This window comes from Balaenoptera borealis (genome assembly GCF_965194805.1).
Source record: "Balaenoptera borealis genome assembly, chromosome: 20".
Lineage (NCBI taxonomy): Eukaryota > Metazoa > Chordata > Mammalia > Artiodactyla > Balaenopteridae > Balaenoptera > Balaenoptera borealis.
Window position 1 is genome coordinate 5,305,619 of NC_138879.1, and position 23,421 is coordinate 5,329,039.

At 49.3% G+C, this 23,421-nt stretch overlaps 1 protein-coding gene across 19 annotated transcripts in view; it reads right to left on the bottom strand.

The window, feature by feature from the left end:
• Positions 1-23,421, bottom strand: part of SLC39A11 (solute carrier family 39 member 11) — a 423,126-nt gene that overhangs the window by 60,056 nt on the left and 339,649 nt on the right. For 8 of the 19 annotated variants that reach the window (XM_082372221.1, XM_082372229.1, XM_082372228.1 and 5 more), the window contains one exon: positions 8,498-8,567. In XM_082372221.1, the coding sequence (XP_082228347.1) occupies positions 8,498-8,567 (70 nt within the window). Of the gene's footprint in view, positions 1-276; positions 1,038-8,497; positions 8,568-23,421 lie in introns of those variants that run through there. The other 11 variants (XM_082372217.1, XM_082372216.1, XM_082372218.1 and 8 more) reach the window with 6 other exon arrangements.

Consider the following 23,421-nt stretch of genomic DNA (forward strand, 5'->3'; position numbering starts at 1 on the left):
CAATGCAGGGGACATGGGTTCGAGCCCTGGTCTGGGAAGATCCCACATGCCGCAGAGCATCTGGGCCCGTGAGCCACGGCTACTGAGCCTGCGCGTCTGGAGCCTGTGCTCTGCAACAAGAGAGGCCGCAATAGTGAGAGGCCCGCGCACCGCGATGAAGAGTGGCCCCCGCTTGCCGCAACTGGACAAAGCCCTCGCACAGAAACGAAGACCCAACACAGCCAAAAATAAATAAATAAATAAATAAATAAATATTTAAAAAAAAAACTCTTGGCCTAATCTGGATCCTTTTGTTTTGGCAGAGAAGGTCATTTCTAAAACTCCCTTCCTCAAAGCGTTAAATTTAGAGTTACCATACGACCCAGCAATTCCACTGCTTGGTATGTACCCAAGAGAAATGAAAACCTATGTCCACACAAAAACCTGTATGCCAGTATTCACCGCAACACTATTCGTAATAGCCAATAATGCTGAAACAACCCAAACCTCCGTCAACTAACATGGTACGGCCATACAACAGAATATTCTTCAGCCATGAAAAGGAGTTACAACACAGTTGAACCCGGAAAACATGATGCTAAGTGGAAGAAGCCAGACATGAAAGACCACACATGGTTTGATTCCATGTACATGAAATGTCCAGAACAGGCAAATCCATAGAGACAGAAAGTAGACTCGTTCGTGGTTGCCAGGGCCTACGAGGAGGGAGGGAGGGGGACTGACGGCTCGTGGGTGTGGGGTTTCTGTTGGGGGTGACGAGAATGTTCTGGAAGCAGAGAGTGGTGAGGGCTGCACAGCTCTGCGGCTGTGCCCTGGGAGAAGCGGGTGGGTAGAAGGGGAGGATGCAGGAGGGGGGATTAAGTCGCTCCCAGGTAGGATGCCGTGCCCAGCTCTTTACCGTCCGGTCTGGAAGCCGGCCGGGGTTGACTCTGGGTTTGCTCACAGCTGGGTGCCATGCGCCTGCATTCCAGGGCTCTGGGCTCAACGGTGCCACTGGGAGCCAGGTAGGAGGCTTCATTCCTGCTGCAGCATCCACCCTGCATGAACGGCGGGGATGGGGAAAGAGAAGGCAGCCTGGGAGCCATCCCTGTGGGCGCCTGGCCTTCTGCCCGGAGCGCAAATGGGGTGGGGTTGGATGGATGGTGACGAGGTCGGAGACGCGAGCTGCCCTCACACAGGCACTGCTCAGCCACCTCATTCCCCAGAGAGCCGTGTCCCAACCCTGCAGCGCTACCCAACAGCCCTGAGTCCCACGGGCGCCCCAGCTCAGAGCTGGGAGAGGGCGCTTCGCGCCTACCGCTTCTGCTGCCGCCCCCGCCCTCTGGGAACGCGCCTGTGCCACATCACGGGGCCTGGGGAGCGCGGGTCCCGGTCCTCTTCCCCACCCCCATCCCCCCAGTGCAACCCCGGAGGCCTCCCTGACTGGGTCCTCAGGGCTCCCCGCGTGCGCAGCTGCCCGCAGGGGGCGCTCCACCCCCTCCCCACGTGTGAGCACCTGCTTTCTTCGCGGCCGTGGGAGCAGAGGACAAGGGTCTGGAGTTGCCTGTGTTCCTTGACTTCTCTCAGCTCACACCGCAAACCCCGTTTTGGGCAAATGAGCATATTTCATGGGTGTCCATGTCAAGATTTACACCCTGTCCTATAGCCCCCATTTCCACACAGCAGCGGGAAAAAAATTAATCAATTAAATGGAGTTTCCCCTTTTCCAGGATCAGATTCTTTCCCAAGCTAAACTGCTCTCTTTTTTGGATAAAACTAGTAATTCAGGAATCAAGATCCTTCCCGAGGCTGTGACTTCCTCTCTCCCCACCCCGAGATGGCTTCTGTGTACACGGAAAGATGATAGGGAAGAAAAACACAAAAGAAAATAATAAAAAATACATCATCCTGGTTTAGAGAAACTGGATTTTCAACACAGATTAAAAGACAGTAGTAGAATAAATTGAAGAGTCAAGGTCATCTTTATGCATTAGCCAATGGGACTTAACAGACTAATTTGTATTAAGAACATAATTACATATTATTATTGCACAAGGTTTTCGTGAATTTGAATGGAGCAAGAAAGAGAGAGAGAAGTAAGTTCCTGTCTGGGGGCAGAAAGGACTTTGTTCTATCCTGAGTTTATGAACTAATTTTTGGTGATAATACAATTTCTAAGAGAGAGTGATTGGCAGTGAGAGCAGCTTTCTCTCAACGCCTTTACTTTGCAAATATAAAAGGTGGTATTTCTACATCAGTCTTCACGTGCCTGGGGGACATTTTTATTGTCCCACAAAGCCTGGTGGTCTTAGAACCACAGATGCAACCCACCTCTCTCACATGACACACGTGGAAACTGAAACGTCGGTAGTAAGAGCCAAAGACGCGGGCAGATGGCCAGGTGCGTGTTACCCAGAGTCAAGCTATGACGTCCCACTACCGCACGGTGGCACTGTCTGCCAACCACGGCCTGCCCTCCACCACTGCCAAACGCTCTTAATAATTCAAGGTAAGGCGAGCAGCTGTGTGGGAGGACCGGAAAGAAGAAGTTTCGGGAAGGAGCTGTCAGTAGATGACTCTAGAATTCCAGGCAAGGTGGTTTGATGGGTTCAAGAGAAGGGCTTGTTTGCATATACTAAAATGGATCTGCTAAAGTGCCACCTGCTACTGCAAATAAGCAACAGTGCAAGAATTTCCTTCCAATTCTGCTGACGTGATGGAAGGGAGGGGTGGTGGGGAGGACAGCACGGGTGTGGCTGGCTGAGTCAGAGCGTGTCCTCACGCCGGGGTTCCACGTCTCAGGCTAGAGACCACTCTCCAGGGAGCCTAGGCTGGGCTTTGGCTCCCGCCTCCCCGCCGAATGCTGAGACCCAGTTCAGTGGGCAGGGAGGGGGGCAAGCTGGGCAGCCTTGAGGAAGAGACGGTCTCGTCTGGGAACTCGGTCCCGCCACAGGGAGGCCTGGGGACACTGGGAGACCAGCCTGCTCCTTAAGAGACGCTTGGGCGAACTCTAATGAGAAAGCGCATCTTTTATTTCCCTAAATCCCCTCCCCCCGCCACGTGTTTCCCTGAATAAACTTGAGCGGAAGCAGGGGGACACCTTGCCCAGGTGGATGCGCACACACGGGTCTACGCACAGAGACGTACCCATCGACTGCTTGTCCTTGTTTCGAAACAAACGGCTGCTTGGCTGATTAGCAGCTGCTGTCTTAAACGAGCGCTGCTATTTCAACAGGCATAACTGGTTTAGAAGCCGGGCAGAAAGATATACCTGACTTTTGCTTTACTCTTTGATCCGAGGGGCACACCCCCTAAAATTTATTTTGATGCCTGCATGTGTAACTCAACGAGCTATGTTAGGTCCGAATGCAGGCTAAGCTACCAGGCGTCCTTTGCTAAGCGTCTGGGTGTTGACTAGCATCGGCTGGTCGGGGCGCTCAGCAGGAAAAAAACCAAAAATCCAGGCTACGCTCTGTGGCTTCTGCGTGGTGCGCCGTGAGGTGTGCGGCCAGGGTCCTCTGCCCGAGCCTGTTCCGGGATGCCTGCGGTACCTGTCGGTCAGGGTGTGCTCCCGGATTACAAACGCCTCTCGACTTGTGCTTAAGTCAAAGCTTAAGTAGGAAGCAACGTGTGAAGTGAAATGCTGGCGCATAAATCACCTCGCTCTCCCTGCTGGTTTGAATTATGCCTGCGACGGAGTTAAGTGAGAGCGGAGGGCATGTTTCCTCTCCGGAGCACGCGTGCTCTGGATGTAATGACACTTCAGAAAGGAAAAACCGCTGAAGCAGCCAACTCCCCAAGGACAGGAGGTCTGAAGAATTTCTTTGCGGTGAAACCCAAAGAAATTGCTGTGGGACCAGATCAGAAAGAAGAAAGCTGTGTTTCCCTTGAATTACAGGCAGCCCTTTGCTGGCTGAGACTCGTCATCCTTCAGGGGATGTTGAATTCTGAAGGGATCCCCCGACGATGTAGGCTATCTAGTGCAGGAGGAAGGTGGGCCAGGTGGAAGAGGGCCGGGGGCGGGGGCGCTCCATAGAGGTGATGAAGTAACAGCATTGGAACACTAGATGGCAGCAGCCGTACACAAATTATATGCTGGGACCCTACCTGTCCTCTTTCCTGGTGTCAGAGCCTTTGATGGGGAACTTGGGTATGGCTGTGTTCCAATAAAATTTCATTTACAGAAGCGGGTGTGGGCCATATTTGTCCCACACGCCATCATTTGCCGACCCCTCCGCTAAATGAACAGAGAACTCTCTCTGGCTCAGCTAGCTTGGTCCACACGTCCCAGGCATTTGCCAGCTAACTCTTTTCTTTTCCCGAATCCATGCAGACCCATCCCTCCTTCCCTCTCAGCCCCTTTCAGCTACCTATGTGATTACTTATGTCTCCCGAACTTGAATTCTCCCTCCCACACGACAACAGAATCGGTTGACAAATGCTGCCTGTTTGTTCTGCACTTAAAACGTTTTCTTCCGATCAATCTCTCTTCATTCCCACCATCGTCAACTCATCCCTTATCTTCCTCGCAGCTGCTATAACACGTAGCAGTGGTGTCAATAGCATCTGTTCAATTGCTGGGTTCTTCACACGGATCTGTCTACCTCTTCCCCCCAAAAGTATTCCACTGAGCCAGACTAATGTTTAAGTCTCCTCCTGGGCTTTAACATTGCTGGGCACTGGAACCCACCAAGGCTGTCAGCCTCTTGCTGAAGAACGCACTTTTTCTTTGGCCTTCAGTCTAACTTCCACAAAGCGCCACACGAATCCCATCTCGGTGACATCTCCCACCCACCAGCTCGCAGTACTAACTGCCCTTATCACCTCCGCTTCTCCAGGCGGACAGCCGCCACGCTCCTGTTTTAAGGCCACCCGTTCTATGAAGCGCCCCTGAGATGGGGGAAGACCTTGCCCTTCGTCCACTGGTTTCTTAGGTAATTTGGTTTGCATCCCTCCCTGTGCTCATCTTATGGCACCTGACGGTTTCACCGCCCACTAACCAATTATTTTAGCTATCTCTTTTGTTACTGATTTTCAATTACATCGCACTGAGGTCAGAGTGTGGTCTGAATGGTATTGATCTGGGGGTGTTCTGACTTTCTCTGTGGCACAGTACTGTAATCAGTTTTGGGAAACATACACACATGTGCTTGGAAGGAATGTTTAAGTTTTTCTAATTGCTGGGTTGGGGGTCTACATGTGTCCATTATGTACATTTGGTAACGCTTTATTTTATCAGTGTCAGAGAGGGGAATGGTACTCCCCACCATGACTGCAGTTTTGTCTGCTGTGCCCTGCAATTCTGACAATTTTTCTTGAGCATTTTGAGGCTGATGTTGCTAGAAGCTTACGGATGCGGGATCGTTCTGTCATCCCGGTACACTGTTTCTCTTTTCATTAAGCACTGACCTTTATTCTTTCTGTAGCTGTCTGCCTTGAAGTCGGCTTGGTCTGATACTGACATTGTAATACCTGCTTTCTTTTGATCAGCATTCACCTTGCGTCTTCTTTCATTCCTCTATCTGCCACCTTTGCACGTTGTGCTTTAGGTGTGTCGCTTGTTAATTACATAGAATTGGAATTCTAAAAAGCAAAACCTCGCTCTTTCAAAAGATGTATTTAATCGTCTGATGACTGTTTCTGCACCCCTCCCCTCAGTGTTAGCCTGTTTTCTCCTTTTTTTCTCCCTCCCTCCCTCCTTTCCCTCCCACGAAACCCTGGTCTGCAGCATGAGCTAAGGGCTGAGAAGGCTTACAAGCCTTGCCTGGGGGCTGTTCTGAGTTTTACCACTGAAGAGTAAGATCAGAGGAATCTGAAAGGAAGAACCCAAATCACAAACTATATATGGATTTGTAAGTGGGGAAGACAGGCTGAAGGAGCGGGTCTGCATGAGGTCACCCTCTTTCCCTCTCTGTGGCCTGCGTGAACATGCTCTCCCCCCACCCCTACTCCTGATACCCTGGACACAGTGGTGATGCGGGCAAAGCTCTAACGGCTCTGCCCACCGGCTGTGACGGGGGTGGGTGGAGTGTAGGGGCATAAAACCCCCCAAGGATGCTTGTTTATCAGAGGGTTTTATGAGGCTGAAAATACCCAGTCCAGCGCCCCAGCCCGATCCCAGCTGGAGGGCCCTGTTGAGGGTTTATGTAACTCAGAGAGGATCTGTCTGGCCTAGGGAAGGGGGGAGTTGGGTTGGAAAGGCTTTCGCTCTGCTTTCTTCAGAAACGTAAAGATTAGCAGAAAGTGCAAGTGACAGAATAGAGGGACATCGGAGTTGACATCTTGAGGTTGCAGGAGACATGGTGCCACCAGACAGGAAGCCGGGCCCGTGAGCGCAGTGCGTGGCGCTGGGCTGTCACTCGCTGGCACAGACATTTCTGGAGCACGTGCAGCTCCCCGAGTTCTGGGAGGACCTGGCCTTTGGATGCTTAAGGGGTCAGCCCCGCAGGGCTCCTTAGCACGTGCCCCCCCCCCCCCCCACCGCCCAACACTGCCCACCCCTGTCGTTCCTTGTGGTCTAAACCAAGTCAAGATCAAAACGGCTGTAGCTGTACCGGGGGACAAAGCCCAACTCCCCCTCCCCGGCCCAGGTCAGGAAGAGCAGCCCGCAGGGCATGACGAATCACAGTCAGCCCTGGATTTTGGTGACACTTCTTACATTCTAAAGGCTTCTCCCCATCCATGGCTCCTGTGATTTTCGCCACAGGCATCTTGTTAATGATGACCCTGGAGTCAGGGCAAGGAAGTGACTTGGGAGTCCAACAGGCAGGAAGAAGAATTGAGAACAGAGAAAATCTCAACCTAGAACTGTGCCAGCCCGCATGTGTGTTCGGGGCCTCGTGGAGCAGACACGTCCCTCAACACGAAGCATTAGAATTCAGTGACTACAGCGACACACAGGGGCCCCACAGCAGCTGAGGGAATCGAGAAAAGGAGGTGATGGGCTGTAAAGAGGCCCCACGCAAGGTTGGGAACAAGGTAAGAGGGGAGAAAGGGATTCCGTGAGGAATGAGTTCCTGGCAACCATGATCCCTAGACACAGGGCAGATCATTAAAGGAGGTGGTGCCATTGCCTTAGGCGGGTAAAAAGTAGAGTTTGAGATTATACCAGTCAGAGGGCAGTGGAGTGAGAAATGTGTGGTTTCGATACAGAAACCAGGGGCCCCTGGACCATCTCTTTGACCTGAATTATGTTTTCAAAATAATTGTGATTTCGAGCACCTTTTAGACAGTGTGCGTGCCGTCTGTTCGAAGTTCACCTCTGTCCTCGCCACTCCCAACTGTCTCCACCTGCCTGTCTGCACTTATCTGTTACCTCTTAGTTCTCTACAGGCGTCTGAGTTTGCCGCCCTTGGACAGAAGGCTCCACCCACCCTCCTTCAGCCTGGAGGCTGTAGTATTCCTGGTTTTGTGGGCACAGGTGGACCAGGTAGCTTATCTCCATGATGCCTCTCTGTGGTCCCAAGGCTGCAGCCTTATCTAGGCCCTGTAATTCAACAGAGCGAGAGGAAAGGAAGAATCTACAAGGCCTGCTGATTGTCTAGGGAAGACGAGGGGAAACAGGAAGCCGAGGATGACAGTGAGTTTGGCTTGGTCGACCGGGTACCAGGTGGTGATGGGGAACCCTGGGGTTTTGCATGACAGCGGATGGGGACAATAGTTCGACTTTGGAGATGCTGGGTGCGGGGATCCTGCGAAATACCCGAGCGGAGACATACGGATGGTGGCCGGACCCGTAAGAATAAGTTCGGGGGAAAAATCTAGGCAGAAGATCAACTTGGGCATCACCAGCAAACAGATGGAAAATAAAGCCATGGGCATGGGGCAGAATCCCCAGAGAGAGTGCGCTAAGTGAGAAGAAAGGGTGCCCTAGAGATGGAGCGCTGGGGGACATCAACATTTCAGGACGGGCCGCAGGACACGAACCTGCAGAGCCTGTGAAGAAGCAGACGGAAGAGGGAGGCAACCCGGAGAGGCCAGTGGCCAGAAAGAGAAAGCGAGGGCTTCTAAAGGAGAGAGCGGTGAGGAGTGTCAGCTGCTGCCTTCGAGGTACAGCTGGGCCTCCGGATCCTGCCATCCCCCCACGGCTGAGTTCGCAGATGCGGAACCTGCGGAGGCAGGATCCGTGGATACCGAGGGCCGACCGTGGTACTCGAGCATTCGAGGATCTTGGTATCCGCCGGCGGGTCCTGGAACCAGTCCCCCCAGGACACTGTCTTTATCATGTACTTATACGTTTAAAGCGTTTGGAGAACAGCATGCGATTATATCCATGGTTGGTTTTCAAAACGGTCACCCATCAGACAGCTCATTGGAAAAACGTGGTGTAAACCTGCTTCTTGATAGAGTACCTCTCTCAGGTATGAGGGTCCCTGACCTCCTCCTCGCCTCCGCCAGTCAGACCTGGGGGGCTGGGGCTGCTGCACAGTTATGTGCAGACAGCTCACCCGAGGCAACAGGCACTTCCGGGCACCACCGGGTGCAGTGCCACGCTCTAAGGCACTAGGTGTCGGCTTACCTGGCACTCTCAAAGGTAGCAGATGCCGTCTTTTCTACAGCTCCAAATCCAACTCCAACAGCAAGACCCTCTGAAACAGACATAAAAAAGTACAACGGGTTAGGAATCATTTTTCTATAATACATGCATGTAGAATCGAAGCTTGCTCAGAAGCCAAAGCCAGCAGACTCCTGTGGGCTGGATTAGAACTGCTGTCCATTTGGGGTTGGGTGATGGCCCGACTCGCTTGGTGGGGAAACCCTGGGACACCATGGAACCAGTTACACACTTCATCACATTGGCAAATCCCCTGGTCTTTTTTGCATACTTTATAGTTACTCAACAGGCTTATACTTAATTAGCTGTTAAGAGCAAGCAGTTTCTTCACTTCTTCCATAAGAAATCAGAACAACAGCATTTTGATGTGACACAATACAGGTTAAAAGCAGATCTTGCTAAGGCTAATCTCTGAAATGGGTGCACCGCTGTATTTGCAAATGCAAGTAAAAGAACTCCATAAAAAAATGGATCTTACATTTTTTGGGCTTCCCTGGTGGCCCAGTGGTTAAGAATCCGCCTGCCAATGCAGGGGACACGGGTTCGAGCCCTGGTCCGGGAAGATCCCACATGCCGGGGAGCAACAAAGCCCGTGCACCACAACTACTGAGCCTGCGCTCTAGAACCCGTGAGCCCCAACTACTGAGCCCACGTGCCACAACTACTGAAGCCTGCGTGCCTAGAGCCCATGCTCCGCAACAAGAGAAGCCACCTCAACGAGAAGCCCATGCACCACAACGAAGAGTAGCCCCCGCTCGCCACAACTAGAGAAAGCCCGCGCGCCGCAATGAAGACCCAATGCAGACAAAAATAAATAAATAAATTTATTTTTAAAAAATGGATCTTACATTTTTAAATGTCATTGGATTTTTCCATTATGTGTTGATTTTGCAACTAGAAACTAGAAGTTTTTGAGTCCCAGAGTTCATTTGAATTTGACTGTTTTAATCCTTTTTATTAATTAAAAAATGCTTGCCAAAAAAAAAAGGTTCATCCCCATCACTACGTCACATAAAATTGCACGAGGCTGCCAGAAACAGAAAATCCACGGAACAGCAGCTTCAACCAAGGGTCAGCAGACTATAGCCCAGGGGCCACATCCAGCCCACTGCCTGTTTCTGTATGGCCTGCAAGCTAAAAATGATTTTTTTTAAAATTTATTTATTTTATTTATTTTTGGCTGCACTGGGTCTTCATTGCTGTGCGCGGGCTTTCTCTAGTTGCGTCGAGCGGGGGCTACTCTTCGTTGTGGTGCGCGGGCTCTAGGTGCGTGGGCTCAGCAGTTGTGGTGCACAGGCTCAGTAGTTGTGGCTCACGGGCTTAGTTGCTCTGTGGCATGTGGGATCTTCCCGGGCCAGGGATGGAATCCGTGTCCCCTGCATTGGCAGGCAGATTCTTAACCACTGCGCCCCCAGGGAAGTCATAAGAATGATTTTTACATTTTTAAATAGTCAAAAAAAAAAATCAAGGAAAGAATATTTCATGACACATGAAAATTATACGAAATTCAAAATTTAGTGCCCATAAATAAAGCTTTATTGGCACACAGCCATGCTTGTTTGTTGATGAATTGTCTGTAACTGTTTTGTGCTATGTCAGCAGAGAGTAATGAGAGACCAAATGGTCTGAAAACCTAAAATATTTATTATGTAGCCCTTTAAAGAAAGAGTCTGATGACCCCGGACCTAAACACATAGGGTTTTATTAGCTCGTGCAACGAGAAGTCCAAGGTTGATATGGTGGCCCAATGACGTCATCACAGACATTGACGATCCAACCTCAAATGGCAGGGACTCTTACAGTCTGCTCTGAGATGGTGTGACCATAGTGTAGCTTGAAGCTTGGGGATGGACAGAGGATCTTCCGAGTCCTGTCCAGTAGGAGTGAGCTTGCCAAGTTCACCAACGCCCTGATCAAATGTGGAAGAGCCGTGCTGGTCTGCATATATCTGATGGAGAGGTAAGAAGGGCTATGAAAAAGAAAGAAGGAAGGAAGGGAGGGAGGGAAGGAGGGAGGGAGGGAAAGGAGGAAGGGAGGAAAGGAAGGAACTGCCCCAGTGGCCTGGGATCAATGGCGTAGAAGCACAATGTTAAGACCCTTTCTGACATCTATGGGGGAGTGCAACCCCAGTCCAAATAGGAAAGAGAATAGCCAATATTGGTCAGAATCAAGACCAAGGGCTTGGGGCCAGGAGGAACTTTTGTTACGAAGAGGGAAGAGGTCAAAATCTACCGAGTGAGAAGGGCGTGTCTTCTTTTGGGATTCACTGCCCTTTAAACTGCCCCTTTTTGTCCGTGTGTCCTGTTTTGTCCATGTGTCCTGGAGCGGGCCCAGGACACTGGGATTATAATACTGGCTCTGGGTGGCTTGTCCCATGGTGAGGCCAAAGAGCTCACCTGTGACCCAGTTTGGTTCGCCAGGAGACCACAATGAGGCTTGGAGCCCAAAGACCCTGCTAAAGCATGAAGTGTTCCATTTTGCCTCACCTTACCCTTACGCTCTGTGCTTTGGTCCCGTGGGGACCTTGTGGGGCAGCTGTGGCCCCTGGAGGCTGTTGGTTGAGCATCTGGGATTCTGATGCCTCAGCAAACATCTCCCCACATTTCTCGTAACAACCGACCATGGGATACAGAGTCCTAGGACTCCAGAGGTGGAGGAAACCCCAGAGACCGCCTGGCACGACTCCTGGGCCACTGCCAGATCCAGAAGCCAGGGGTTTGGGAGTCTTGCCAGAACCAGACAGCAGGATGGAGGCTCCTGGGCCCGGGCTCCCTGCGTGCATGACACACACCACAGCAGGTGCAGAGAAGCCCCCGCTACCAGCTCTTGGCTAAAGCAGCAGCCGAGTCAGCGCTGCCAGAGCAGCCAGACTTTTCAAGATCAAGGTTTTAAAATTTTATTTATTTTTAAGGTGCCTGATACCAATTCTTAAGAAAGGCTGAGTCTTCATTCACCAAGCCTATCCTCTAGGATGACTCTAGGTTCCAAAGTAGGCCTTGTAATTCAAGATCTTAGTCTCTCTGTGGTCTTTCTCTGGAGAAATGAGGGGCTGGCGGCCCTTTCTAGGCCACGCCCCGAGGCAGAAGCTCATGAACTGAAGGTGGGAGCCGTCACCTCCACTCTACGGATCAGAGAGGAAAGGTGACGATGAGCTGGTCTGAGCGCCCAGCTGGGCTCTGATTCTGAGGTCCAGGCTTCTCATTCTTTACAGCTGCTTGTCCTTTTCTTTCTCTTTCAGAAACTTCCTCTGAGGGTGGGCTCTGCAGAAGCCACCACTCCAGGGAGGGGGGTGGATACAAGTTCAACACTTTCAGGTTTGCCTGATGCATCTGACAAGCTTCAAAAGGAATGAGTGTCCTAGGTGAGGTGCCGGATATTGCCTAGAGCTGAATTTCAGGACGGGCTGGGGTGAATACATCTGAGGGTGTCAGGCACCCTTGCCATTGGGAAGGAGGCAGCCTCTTTTTGTGCAGCCCTTGCATCTCAGGAGTTGGCCATGGTCCCGAGAAGATAAAGTCAGAGGACACCTGAGGCGGTTCCACCTGGCCCGTCTCCTACCTTCGGGGAGCCCAGCGTTTACAAGCCTGCTGTTCTTCACCTTGTTTTGTACCAACACGGCCCAGACCACAACCCACTCCCATTGGTAAGTGTGGGTCTCCAGGGCGAGGTTCTTCACCAGGTGTCAAAAGCTAGGCAGAGACTGACCAGGGGTTTCCTGACATCAGAGGGGCAAATCCCTCCCTTTGAAAAAACTTGCTTTTCTAAACCATAAACAACAGCTGGTGGCTCTTTTGTTAAAGATTTTGCTCTAATTAGTCATTTTAATGTTAATGATAGTGCGGTCCTGAGGACAGGACCTAACATTAATTGGCAAACTAACCCTTTCTAGTTATTTAGCAAGCAGCCAGCAGCACTTGGTTTACTAATGCTCACAACGGCTCATTAGGTTACCCAACTAATGCAGGAGAGAAAGGGCTCGCCCACAGTGACACAGCATCAAGGGGCAGAACCAGGCTTGACCCTCAGTCCCCCCCCGGCCCCCCACCACCCCAGTTGGCTGACGTGGGCTGTGGTTTTCTCCCAGGTGTGGGCGGCAAGGGCTGGCATCAGAATATCTGTATCCTAAAGAGGTTGCGGGCAAAGTGAACACAACCTGCCTCTGCCCAGCCCTGTACCTTGGCCACGCCCAGAGTGGGTACCATGCCCCCCCACCCCCCCACCCCCGCCAAACGCACACCACATGCTGCCTTAGGAGGTGGCCAACTCCGTCTCCCCCTGGATTTAGAGTAAAGGAGAGGAAGAAGAGGTGATGGAGGAAGGGAATGTAATTGTTACCGTCTCTGAAGGTGGAGGGATTACCTGAGGGCAAAACTAATGAGAAACCAAGACAAATGACCCACTCGGAACATAAATAAGGGAATGAAGGCAGACACTGAAGATCAACAGATGGTAGAAGGAACCCGCGGGATGAAAGAGAGCAGAGGAAAAAATGCAACTGGCATTCACACCCCCAGGTCTTCCACCAAACGTGCAAATTAGGGAGGTAATTAAGACAAGAATCCAAAGTGGCTGGAATACTGTTAGTAAGCCAGACCTCTTTTCACAGCTACTGCCATTAATTCAGATGCAGACCGAAGGAAAACAAACTTCCAAACCTGGGGTTATAAGCCCCCGGGATGCAGGGTGAGGCAGAGTCCTAAGGGCAAACTTGAGAATAAGCTCTAAAGCGGATTCCTCCAACCCCACACCCCTGCTCCAATCTTCTCGGGGGGCGTTGGAAGGTGGGTGTGGCGGCCTCTCTCCATCCCCCATCCCTCCTGAATCTCCGTCTCTCCTCATCCTTGGGGCACGGTGGGGATGGAGGCGCCTGGGCTTTTTGTTGAGACGGACCTGGGCTCAAATCCTGGTATATGATTTACGGTTCTTGTACAAAGGAAAGAAGGATGACAATGCTTTGCTTACAGGATGGTATGCACCCAGCAGGGGTTCTCACTGCTGACATTCTGTTCTGAGAGGTTGGCCTGTACAGCCTAAGACGTTGGGCAGCATCCCTGGCCTCTACCCACTAGACGCCAGTAACACCTCCCCCCAACCATCCCCTCCCATCAAGGGGTACTTTTCACAAAAATTTTAAATTATTCTAGAACGCTCTTGGAGTTTACGTAGGTGGTCGGAAAGTGAACGGTTAAAAACTAGTGTTGGGCTTCCCTGGTGGCGCAGTGGTTGAGAATCCGCCTGCCAATGCAGGGGACACGGGTTCGAGCCCTGGTCTGGGAAGATCCCACATGCCGTGGAGCGACTAGGCCCGTGAGCCACAATTACAAGAGAGGCCGCGATAATGAGAGGCCCGCGCACTGCGATGAAGAGTGGCCCCAGCTTGCCGCAACTAGAGAAAGCCCTCGCACAGAAATGAAGACCCAACACAGCCATAAATAAAATAAATTAAAAAAAAAATTTTTTTAAACAAAAAACAAACAAACAAAAAAAACTAGTGTCTTAGTCCATCCAGGCTGCTATAACAAAATACTGTAAACTGGCTTCTGGGTGGCTTAGAAACAACAGAAATTTATTTCTCACGGTTCTGGAGGCTAGAAGTCCAAGATCAAGATGCTGACAGGCTGGGTGTCTAGTGAGAAACTACTTCTTGGTTCTCAGATGGTGCTTTCTCTCTGTGTCCTCACATGCTGGAAGGGGCAAGGGAGATTTCTCGGGCCTCTTTTTTAAGGGCGCTAATCCCCTTCCTGAGGGCTCCACCCTCATGACCTAAACGCTTCCCAAAGGCACAACCTCCTCATACCATCACTTTGGGGGTTAGAATTTCAACATATGAATTTGGGGGGCCGAATGCAAAACATTCAGACTATAGCAACTAGTATTTTTTTTTCAATTGAGGGCTTAGAAGCTCTTAGTTTGAAGCACATGGGGTGGAGCTCACAGATCTTCTGTAAGAGACCTCTCCAGCCTCCAAAAACAGTGACACCTATGTGATTGCGGCCTTGCCTGACATTCATGGGCATTGGGTCCCATGGGTGGATGGGAAGGAATGCCTGTGTGGGGTAGAGAGAAAGGGCGTTATCTTGGTTCAGCTGAAATCCCTGCTGGGGTGGAAACAGGGCAATCCGAGCTGCTGTGGGGACATCCTGCTTCCTCCTGCCTGGCTGTGCTCCTCTGAATGTGGGTCCAGCTGTCAGATGATCTCAGCAAGAGTGGAGCTTCTGCAATGGAACTCAGTGGTCTGACCAGGGCTGAAGCCTGTGGGGTCTCATTTCTCTTGTTCTGGGTAACAACAGCAACGCAGGAAATGAGCAGTGATGTTATGACTTTTTTTCCTATTTAACTGTTGCTTTTTTTTTTTTTTTTTTTGGAACTATAAAACAGCAGTTTCCTATGATCCAACCTAATGAGTTCTGGAAATATTTTTTTAAATATTAAATTTAAGACAGCAGCTAACATCTCGTGGGGGCTTAAGAAATATTCAACACAGCCACCAACAATGACGACGACAAACCTCAAAGCTGGAGAGATGGGGAATTCTCTGGCAGTCCAATGATTAGGACTCGGAGCTTTCGCTGCCATGGTCCGGGCTCAATCCCTAGTCGGGGAACTAAGATCCCACAGGCCGTGCAGCCAAAAAAAAAAAAAGGTGGAGAAATGATGCGAAACAGGATGGCTTACTCATCCCCTTCTCCATTGAGGACAGAACAAGAGAAAAACGAGTCAAATTGCAGCCAGAGGGCTTTAGGCAAGGGAAAAGGGGAGGGAAGAGGGTTTTGAAACATATGATTAGCTCGTTGAAGGGAGGCTGAGAATATCCCTCCCCTGGGTGGAGAACTGGTCTCTGAAGGTGGTGCTACTCCCCAGTCAGGGACGGCTGTAATGGGGAGAGAAGGGTGAGATGAGAAGAATGGAGGGGGTGGCCTCATAATGTCCCTTCTAGCCCTTTAACATTACGTGTGGGCCCAGTTCTAGGAGAAAGTTTGAACATCCACTTATTCGTTCCCAGGTCACTCATTGAAAATAGAGAAAGAACCATCTTAGCGTATCTGCTGCTGGATGGGACCATGGCGGCCATGGGGGTGGCCTCAGTAGCCGCCAAGGGTGCCGGGCGAGTTCAGCTTCGATTCCTCCTCTGCTCCTGCCCATCTGGGCACTGTCACTAAGCTGGGAGACAGGTACCAGGCCAGGTGAGGGGGCCGTGTCACATCACATGACAGTAGGGGTTCCCTGGCCATCAAGGGTCAACATGTGTGGCTTACACACACCAATGGGGCAGTCCTGCTGCCTTCATTCCCACTCTGACCCCATAGCTTGGCTGAGCCTTCTGGGGATACTGGCCCCCAATATGCTAAACCCCCTGCCTGGCCTGTCTTTGGCCGCAGATTTCTAGCGGGAAGGAAACCCAGGAAGGTGGGAACTCTGATCATATTACACATTTATTAAACAAAATGTTGGTATAGCCCAGCCAGGTATTGCCACAGAATTCCTATAGGGTTTCGAAAAGGCCCTCTAGAGAATGGAAGTTATCAACTTAGTGTTATTTTTTTGGAAAAAGTAGTTCGACGCACTTTTCTACCATGGATTACGAACCCTGCTATTCATAGCGGATGAAGTTAAGTGTTGGGAAAGATGAAAAATAGCGGTGTTCCAGAAGAGTTGAATTGAACTCCAATTCTTAGCAATATCAATAAAGTCATGCCTTGGAGTGTATTAAGAGACGTCCATAGTTGAAGATACTCTAACGTGAGTCCCGCTCTAATTGAAACAACTTCCTCATTGATGTTTGCAAGTGTGCGGGTTTTGGGTGTTTTTTGGTTTCGTGCATATTCTACTGTCCGCAGTTAGGCTCCCCTTACACAACGATGGACCCAGAAAACCATGCTCCTCCAGTCACTCCAGCCAAAAGCTACTCCCATGGCTTCACTCCCACTTCAGAGTGTCACTGGAAGGAAGTCGTAGGGGGAATTAAGCCAGATACCCCTCCTTGCTGAAACGTCCGAGGCTGAGAGCGAGCACGTGCACGGGCAGAGCAGATAACCCAGCTTGCCACCCGCTTCGTGAAAAGGATGTTCCTCCCCACAAAGGACCGGGATACCTGGGCAAGGCAAAGGCAGGTGAGCCGGGGAGTCAGCTGTCCCCCAGCAGCATGCTGGTGTCACCCACTCTGCGCCCCTCGAAAACCGACAGGATCGAACTGCGAAGGGTCCTACCCAGAGGATTTATCGGCCCTCAGGAAGTGGACGGCCACTGACCCCTGCTCCTCCTCCCCTGATTCCACCCGAAGAGGCACCGCAGCCTGGGTCCGTCCCAGGCCGGGGCGAGCAGCCTCGCTGCGGGGAAGGGCAGCCCGGGGCCAGCTGCCTTGGACTCACACCTACACCGCTGTCGGTGCACCTGGCTGCACTCTGCCCTGCAAGCGGCGTCCTAACCCCTGGACACGCCTGGATGGGGGACACGTCTGGAGGTGCGGAGGGGTACTTAGCCATGGTTTTGTAATTCCTCTGGACTAGAGAGCCTCAAGAAATTGGGAGGAAAGGCTCTGTTAAATCCCTTTGGAGGACTTTTCAACAAAATTAGACTCTGGTAGTTCTTTTAGGATGATGAAGAATCCCCATTATCATGCCCCATAGTTGACTCCCACCAAAGCATCTCCAGAAACCAGGCAAGGGAAAGATTTTGACGTCTCAGATCACTGCTATGTTTTGGTACGTCGAAGGCAGACGGTGTAGCACAATGATGTAGCTAATGGGGGCAGTGGGGGGAGGGGAGGGGTACTTGCTTTCTTACAGGGAAGTTAACTCAGGAGGAAATTAACTCTCAGCCCTGCACACCCCAGTTCTGGGGCTGCCAGGTGAGGGCCCACGGGCTCCTCAGGGTGGGCCCCACGTGGTCCGGATCATGAGGCGTGGACCTGTCCGCACAGCCATGGCGCCTCACGCACAGGATGGAAAGCTCAGAAGCTGTCATTGTCCTGGCTCTCCACACCTTGTAGACAAAGCTGACCTACAGGAGGAGAGAGCGTCGCAGGCATGCTGACAACAAGAGAACTGGCCCGGAGGTGTTCGTATCTATGTTTCTCATCCATCCCTGGAGCCCGAAGCCCGGCTGCACCTCCATCCTTCCTTCGTGTGTTTGAGGTGCACCCACATCCTTTCAACACCCCGCTTTTCTCCTACACCACTCTGAGTTCTCGCTTTGCAATCTGCAGCCCAAAGACTCAACAATTCAGCCAAACTCTGTCCTAGGCGTTCTAGGTTCATCATCTGGCTTAAACCTGTCCAGACCTTACAAAATTGATACTATTTGTATTTTCCAGAAAAGGAGACTGGGGTTCAAAGTGGTCAAGCAACATGCCCAAAGCCACACAGCTTGTAAGATGCTCAGCCCACATGTTCCTTCTGGTTCAGAGCACATCACACTGACTTCTGGTTTAATTGATCATTATGACTCCTCCCTGCTCGGGACCCAAAGGACTGAGCACTGAGTCAGTGTCAGCAAGAGGGTCCACTTGGGTGCCATCTCTCCAAATATGCGTCAAATAGCCATTAGGTGTTGTGTAGGATACAACACACATTGTGAGACGTGGTTCCCATCTTTAAGGGATTCACGATCTAGAATATTCTTTTAGAGTCATAAAATTAGAAACGTATTTCTCTGCTCAAAACGTTTAGAAAGAGTGATCTGGAGAACAATGTTGAAATATGAGAAAAGCTGGAGTCTGGGGACAGAAGGGAGGCGGGGGACTGTCTGGCAGAGATTGCCGTATTCGGGCACAGGGTGAGGACCAGGTTCGAGTGGGCGGATCAGCCTCAGAGCGTTGCCAGGCACTGGCGAGCCTCGGTGAGGCCCCAGGCACGAGGGGAAATCGCAGGGGATGGCTGAAGGGATGCCGAGATGAAGTCTAGGAAACTGGCATAAAGGCGTTAACTCAAAGGGGAGGTTTGCAAAGGGCATTGACTGGGCAGAAAAGGATGAATACGGTTTTTGATATGTTGAGTCCAAAGTAAAAAGTCATTGAATGCAAATGCTCTAGGTGGCTCCAAACGTATAACAGGTTGGGGATGAGAGGTATGAATTCAGCGAGCCATCTGCAATTCTAGCTAACAAGTGTGGAGGCTCCGTCTGGGCTCTTTACTGAACTGTTTAATCTGGTCCTTTCAACAGCCCTATGAGATTGGTACTATTGTTCGTCCTGTCAGAGATGTGGAAACTGGTCTCCACACCCCTGGGCTCTGCTCTCTCCAGCTTTCCTTTACTGCTTTCCAGGATTCCCTCCGTTCAAACCCTCATTAGTACTAGTACTATCTCAATTGCTACTATCTCCATAAACTTGAAGACCATTTTCCAGTTTTACTTTGTCAAAGACTTTAGGCACATAAAAAGGCCTCATTTCACACTCTTATTTTGAAACTAAAAGGTGGTTGTTTTCCATTACACTGCTTTTTAATCATGGCGATATCCTTACACATGGAAAAAAATTCAAAATGCTCAAAAGAGTCTAAAGTAATAAATTTCCCTATCTCCACTTCCCCACCCCTAGGTCTACTCCCAAAAGGTAAAGTATTTTTTAACAATTCTGATTTTCAATTCTCTGATGGGTATCACTTTAAATAACATGAATACATTGGTTTCTTAATTTATCACAGTCTTGATTTAGATAGTCTGTTGACAGCATGATGGTTTCCTCCTTATCGACCTTACTCTGTTGAGTCTTCCTTATAAATGTTGAGGAATACAGAGCACATGCTTCCGACCTCTGCTTTCTTTCTGCCTTTATCAAAGTTAGAGCGTTTGATATTGTTCTGTAAATAACATTTCATTTATGATTTATTCTCAGGCCAATTCAAAAAAAATGCAATCCAAATAAAAAGTGAATTTACAATATTGGTGCTAACATATTATTCTTTATATAATCAGGTTGCTATGTGAAGGGAAGGAAAAACAATCCTAAGGCTTTAAACTCTTCCCATTTGAAGAAGATGGTCCCAAGAGTCAAGGCCCAGTGGATTCCTTCTTGATTCTTTTTGGCATTCTTTCCATCTTCTAGGTCTTTTTTTTTTTTTTTTTTGAAAGGAGAAATAGATAAATTTATTTTTATTTATTTTTTTTGAATTTTTGAATTTCATTTTATTTATTTTTTTATACAACAGGTTCTTATTAATTATCTATTTTATACGTATTAGTGTATATGTCAATCCCAATCTCCCAATTCATCACACCACCACATCTTCTAGTTCTTAGATACCATCTTCCTTCCTTTCTCTTCTTTCCTTCCTTCCTTCTCCCTCCCTCCCTCCCATTCTTTCCCTTCCTTTCTTCCTCCCTTCCTCCCTCTTTCTTTCTCTCTCTCTCCCTTCCTTCCTTCCTTCCTTTCCCAATTGTTACTTTTAACAATTAAATACATACAACATTTACCATCTTAACCATTTTTAAGTGTATGGTTCGGTGGCATTAAATACACTCACATTGTTGTGCAACCATCACCGCCATCCATCTCCAGAATTCCTTTCACCCTGCAAGGCTGAAACTCTGTCCCCATTAAACTCTAACTCCCCCTCCCCCTCCCCCAGCCTCTGTCAACCACCAATCTACTTTCTGTCTCTGTGGATCTGACACCTCCAGGTCCCCCCTACGAGTGGACTCACACAGTATTTGTGATGCCGCCTTTCTTATGTGTCCTGTTTCCCCCTTCTTGGGTTCCTTCTTCATTTTGTTAGAGGACCTCCTTGAGCTCATAAGAGATGAGTGGGTGATAAACTTCTGAGTCCTTGCATTTGTAAAAATAATTTTGATTTTGCTCTGTGACTTAATAGCTTGACCTGATAAAAAAATTCTACGTCCTGGATGACCTCTGCTCAATATCGAGGTCATTATTCCATTATCTTCTCGGACCCAGTGTTGCTGCTGAGAAGTCTGATGCTAATTTGATTCTTGGTTCCTTGTAGTTAAGCTAATTTTTCTCTCTGGGAGTGCTTAAATTTTTTCATCCTTGTTTTTTGGAGTTTTGAAATCTCACCAAGATCCATCTGTGGGAGAGGTCTTTGTTCATTCATACTTCTCAGCACCAGGTAGCTCCTTTGAATCTGCAAGGTTGTGTTTTCCTGCCCTTTAGGACAAATTTCCCTGCATGTTTCTACTTCCATTTTACAGCCTTGCCTTTCTGTCTGTGAGCTGGAGGCTTGTTTTCTGCTTAACCTTCCAGATGACCAGCTTGGCCTTTCATCCGGCATATTCTTATCAGTCTACCCAATTAACTTCAAAAAAATTCTTTAACAATTACAGTATTAATTTTGAGGAAGACTTTCTTATTCTCTGACTGTTCCATTTTCATAATAGTCAGTTCTTGCTTTATGGGTATAATGATATCCTCTTGAACTGGATGAACATATGACTTAGAATTTTTACAATCTTTTCTTTGGTCTCTTGGGTTATCTGTTTTCTCCAGGGTAGGCTGTCTTATTCATTTTGGTCCTTCTTTCCTATTCTCTGGGTTTTTCTCCTATGTCTGGTGGTCCTTAGCTCTGGGAGTGCATTTATAGATGCAGAACAAGGCTGACCAAGGAGCTAGAAAGGGCTTCCTCTGTGGTTGGTTGTACAGTCTGTCTCCTCAGGAGGCAAATAAACAATTTCATTTCATGAGGTTACTGCTTCGACTTGGCTTTCGAGGCAGAGAGGATGAGAGAGGACCAAGGAGGAGAAGAGAAAAGTGCAGGAATAATAAAGTTAAGTGTCATCGATTTTTAGATTACAACCTACTACAGTGTTAAAAATGATTTAATAACATGTTCTCCACATAGCTACTTCCTAAGCAAAAACACCAGGTGCGATGGGCAGCAGCGGGGTGACATCTGCCAGGAACGTGATATAGGAGGCGCAGAGCATCTCTCGGGAACAGGTCCGTTCTCACACATACACACACACACACACACACAAAATTCACACACGTGTAGGCGGAAATAGACTGAGAAGACGGCCTAAGTACACGGGAACAAAAGTCTGACTCAGTTGTTTTAAATGCTAGAACACTGGAGCACACTTTCACAAGCCTGCCTTATTATATATACACAACACCTTGATGGTGTGTCATATAGAAACTCAGATCTGGTCTCTCTGATCAGGGACAGCAAGCTCAGGACCACACACACACGGGGACCCTGAGGGAGGAGAACGAACCAGCCCCGGACGCTGGTTTCAAATACCTGCTGGGGTCACGGTTGAAAAACAAGAAAGGTCTATGAATTTGTCTGGAAATAACTTAAAGGAAACCTTTGCAAGTAAAGTGTTAATAAAGAGATGGATGAAAGACAGATTGCAAAGGATGAAAGAGGAGCAGGAGGTAAAGAAGTGGGGGCAGTGGAGTAACAGAGGGAAGCAGATGGGCGAAGAAGTTAGAAGGAAAAGTTAGGACCAAACCCACCAGGATGAAGCAATGGTATTTTGAAAACTAACCAAGAGAAGCAGGAAAAGCACAGAGGAGCGAAAAAATCAGCGAGCAGAGGAGCTGGGAGAATGGCCTTGGATCTCAACCTGCACAAGCAACAAAATTGATGACGGCTGGCTGAACAAGGTAGCACCCAGGCAGCAAAGGAGCAGTAAAGATGATCCCGTAAGTCACTGCAAAACACTTGGCAAATTTAAAGTCCAGCGTAAATGCCGGATATTAACAGAATATTCAACTCAGCCAGCAAGGTGCTCTAAAGCCCAGAGGTCTTCTTTTAATTAATGTCAGGTTTGATCCAAGACATTCCCAAGACACATGGGCGGGCGCTCAGAGAATCCTCCCCTGACCAGCTTCATCAACAGCTCCTGCACTCCCGGAGAACCTGCTTTCGTGCCTGGCACCTGCAATCCTGTGTTTCTTATGTGGGAGATGCAAGACAGACGTGGGCTATCTCTGGAGAGTAGGGGACCAAGAGATAGCTGATAGAGGAGAGGAATATGGCAGACATAGGGGACACTGTCATAAACCCAATGGGGGTCAGCGTTCTAAAAAGAAGGCTGAGATTTAAAAGTGCTTCACTAATTAAACCTATAAGCTTTCACACAGCAAAGGAAACCATCAGCAAAATGAAAAGACAACCTACTGAATGGGAGAAAATATTTGCAAATGACGTGACTGACAAGGGGTCAATATCCAAACTGCATCAACGGCTCATACAACTCAATATCCAAAAAACAAACACGATTGAAAAATGGGCGGAAGACCGGAATAGACATTTCCCAAGGAAGACGAACAGAAAGCCAACAGGCACATGAAAAGATGCTCCACATCGCTAATCATCAGATTAGCAAAGCCTGACCTTCAACAGGGACCCAGGAGGCCGTGGATATGCCGTTTCCCCCAAAGGAGTGGAGTTTGCCGCCTTGACCTCATTTCCTTAGACCCACTGCAGGCCTTCCCTCCATCCCTGCTCAAACACAACCCTCTTCTACAACTACAGACAGACAACCTGAACGCCCGGGAAGTTCCAGCCTCCCCAGTATCTGTTCCTTATTATTTCCTGTTCATTATTGCTTGCTGCAGCTCTTCTGACTTTTAGGGCCCAGCTAGACTGTTGCTTGTTTGGGATGAGGAAACAGGCCTTGACCTCCAGCAGATAAGTGTCTGGTCTTTCTAGAGGTTCTCTCCCTAGCCTGTGGTTTTCAGGTGGCTGCTGCAGGGTGGAGGTGGGGACAGTCTGAGCCGCATCTCCGGGAAGAGGACGTAACTGTGGAAAGGCTTTCCAAGTGACTTAAATTCTCATCCATGAACCCTCCAGTCTCCTCCCCATCTTCTTCCCCTCCTACAAAAGGAAAACCAAGGTCCTAGATCAATGTTTTCCCAATGGAGCACCAGTAACAACTGAAGAGGGTTGTTGTTTTTTTTTTGAATTTTATTTATTTTTTTATAC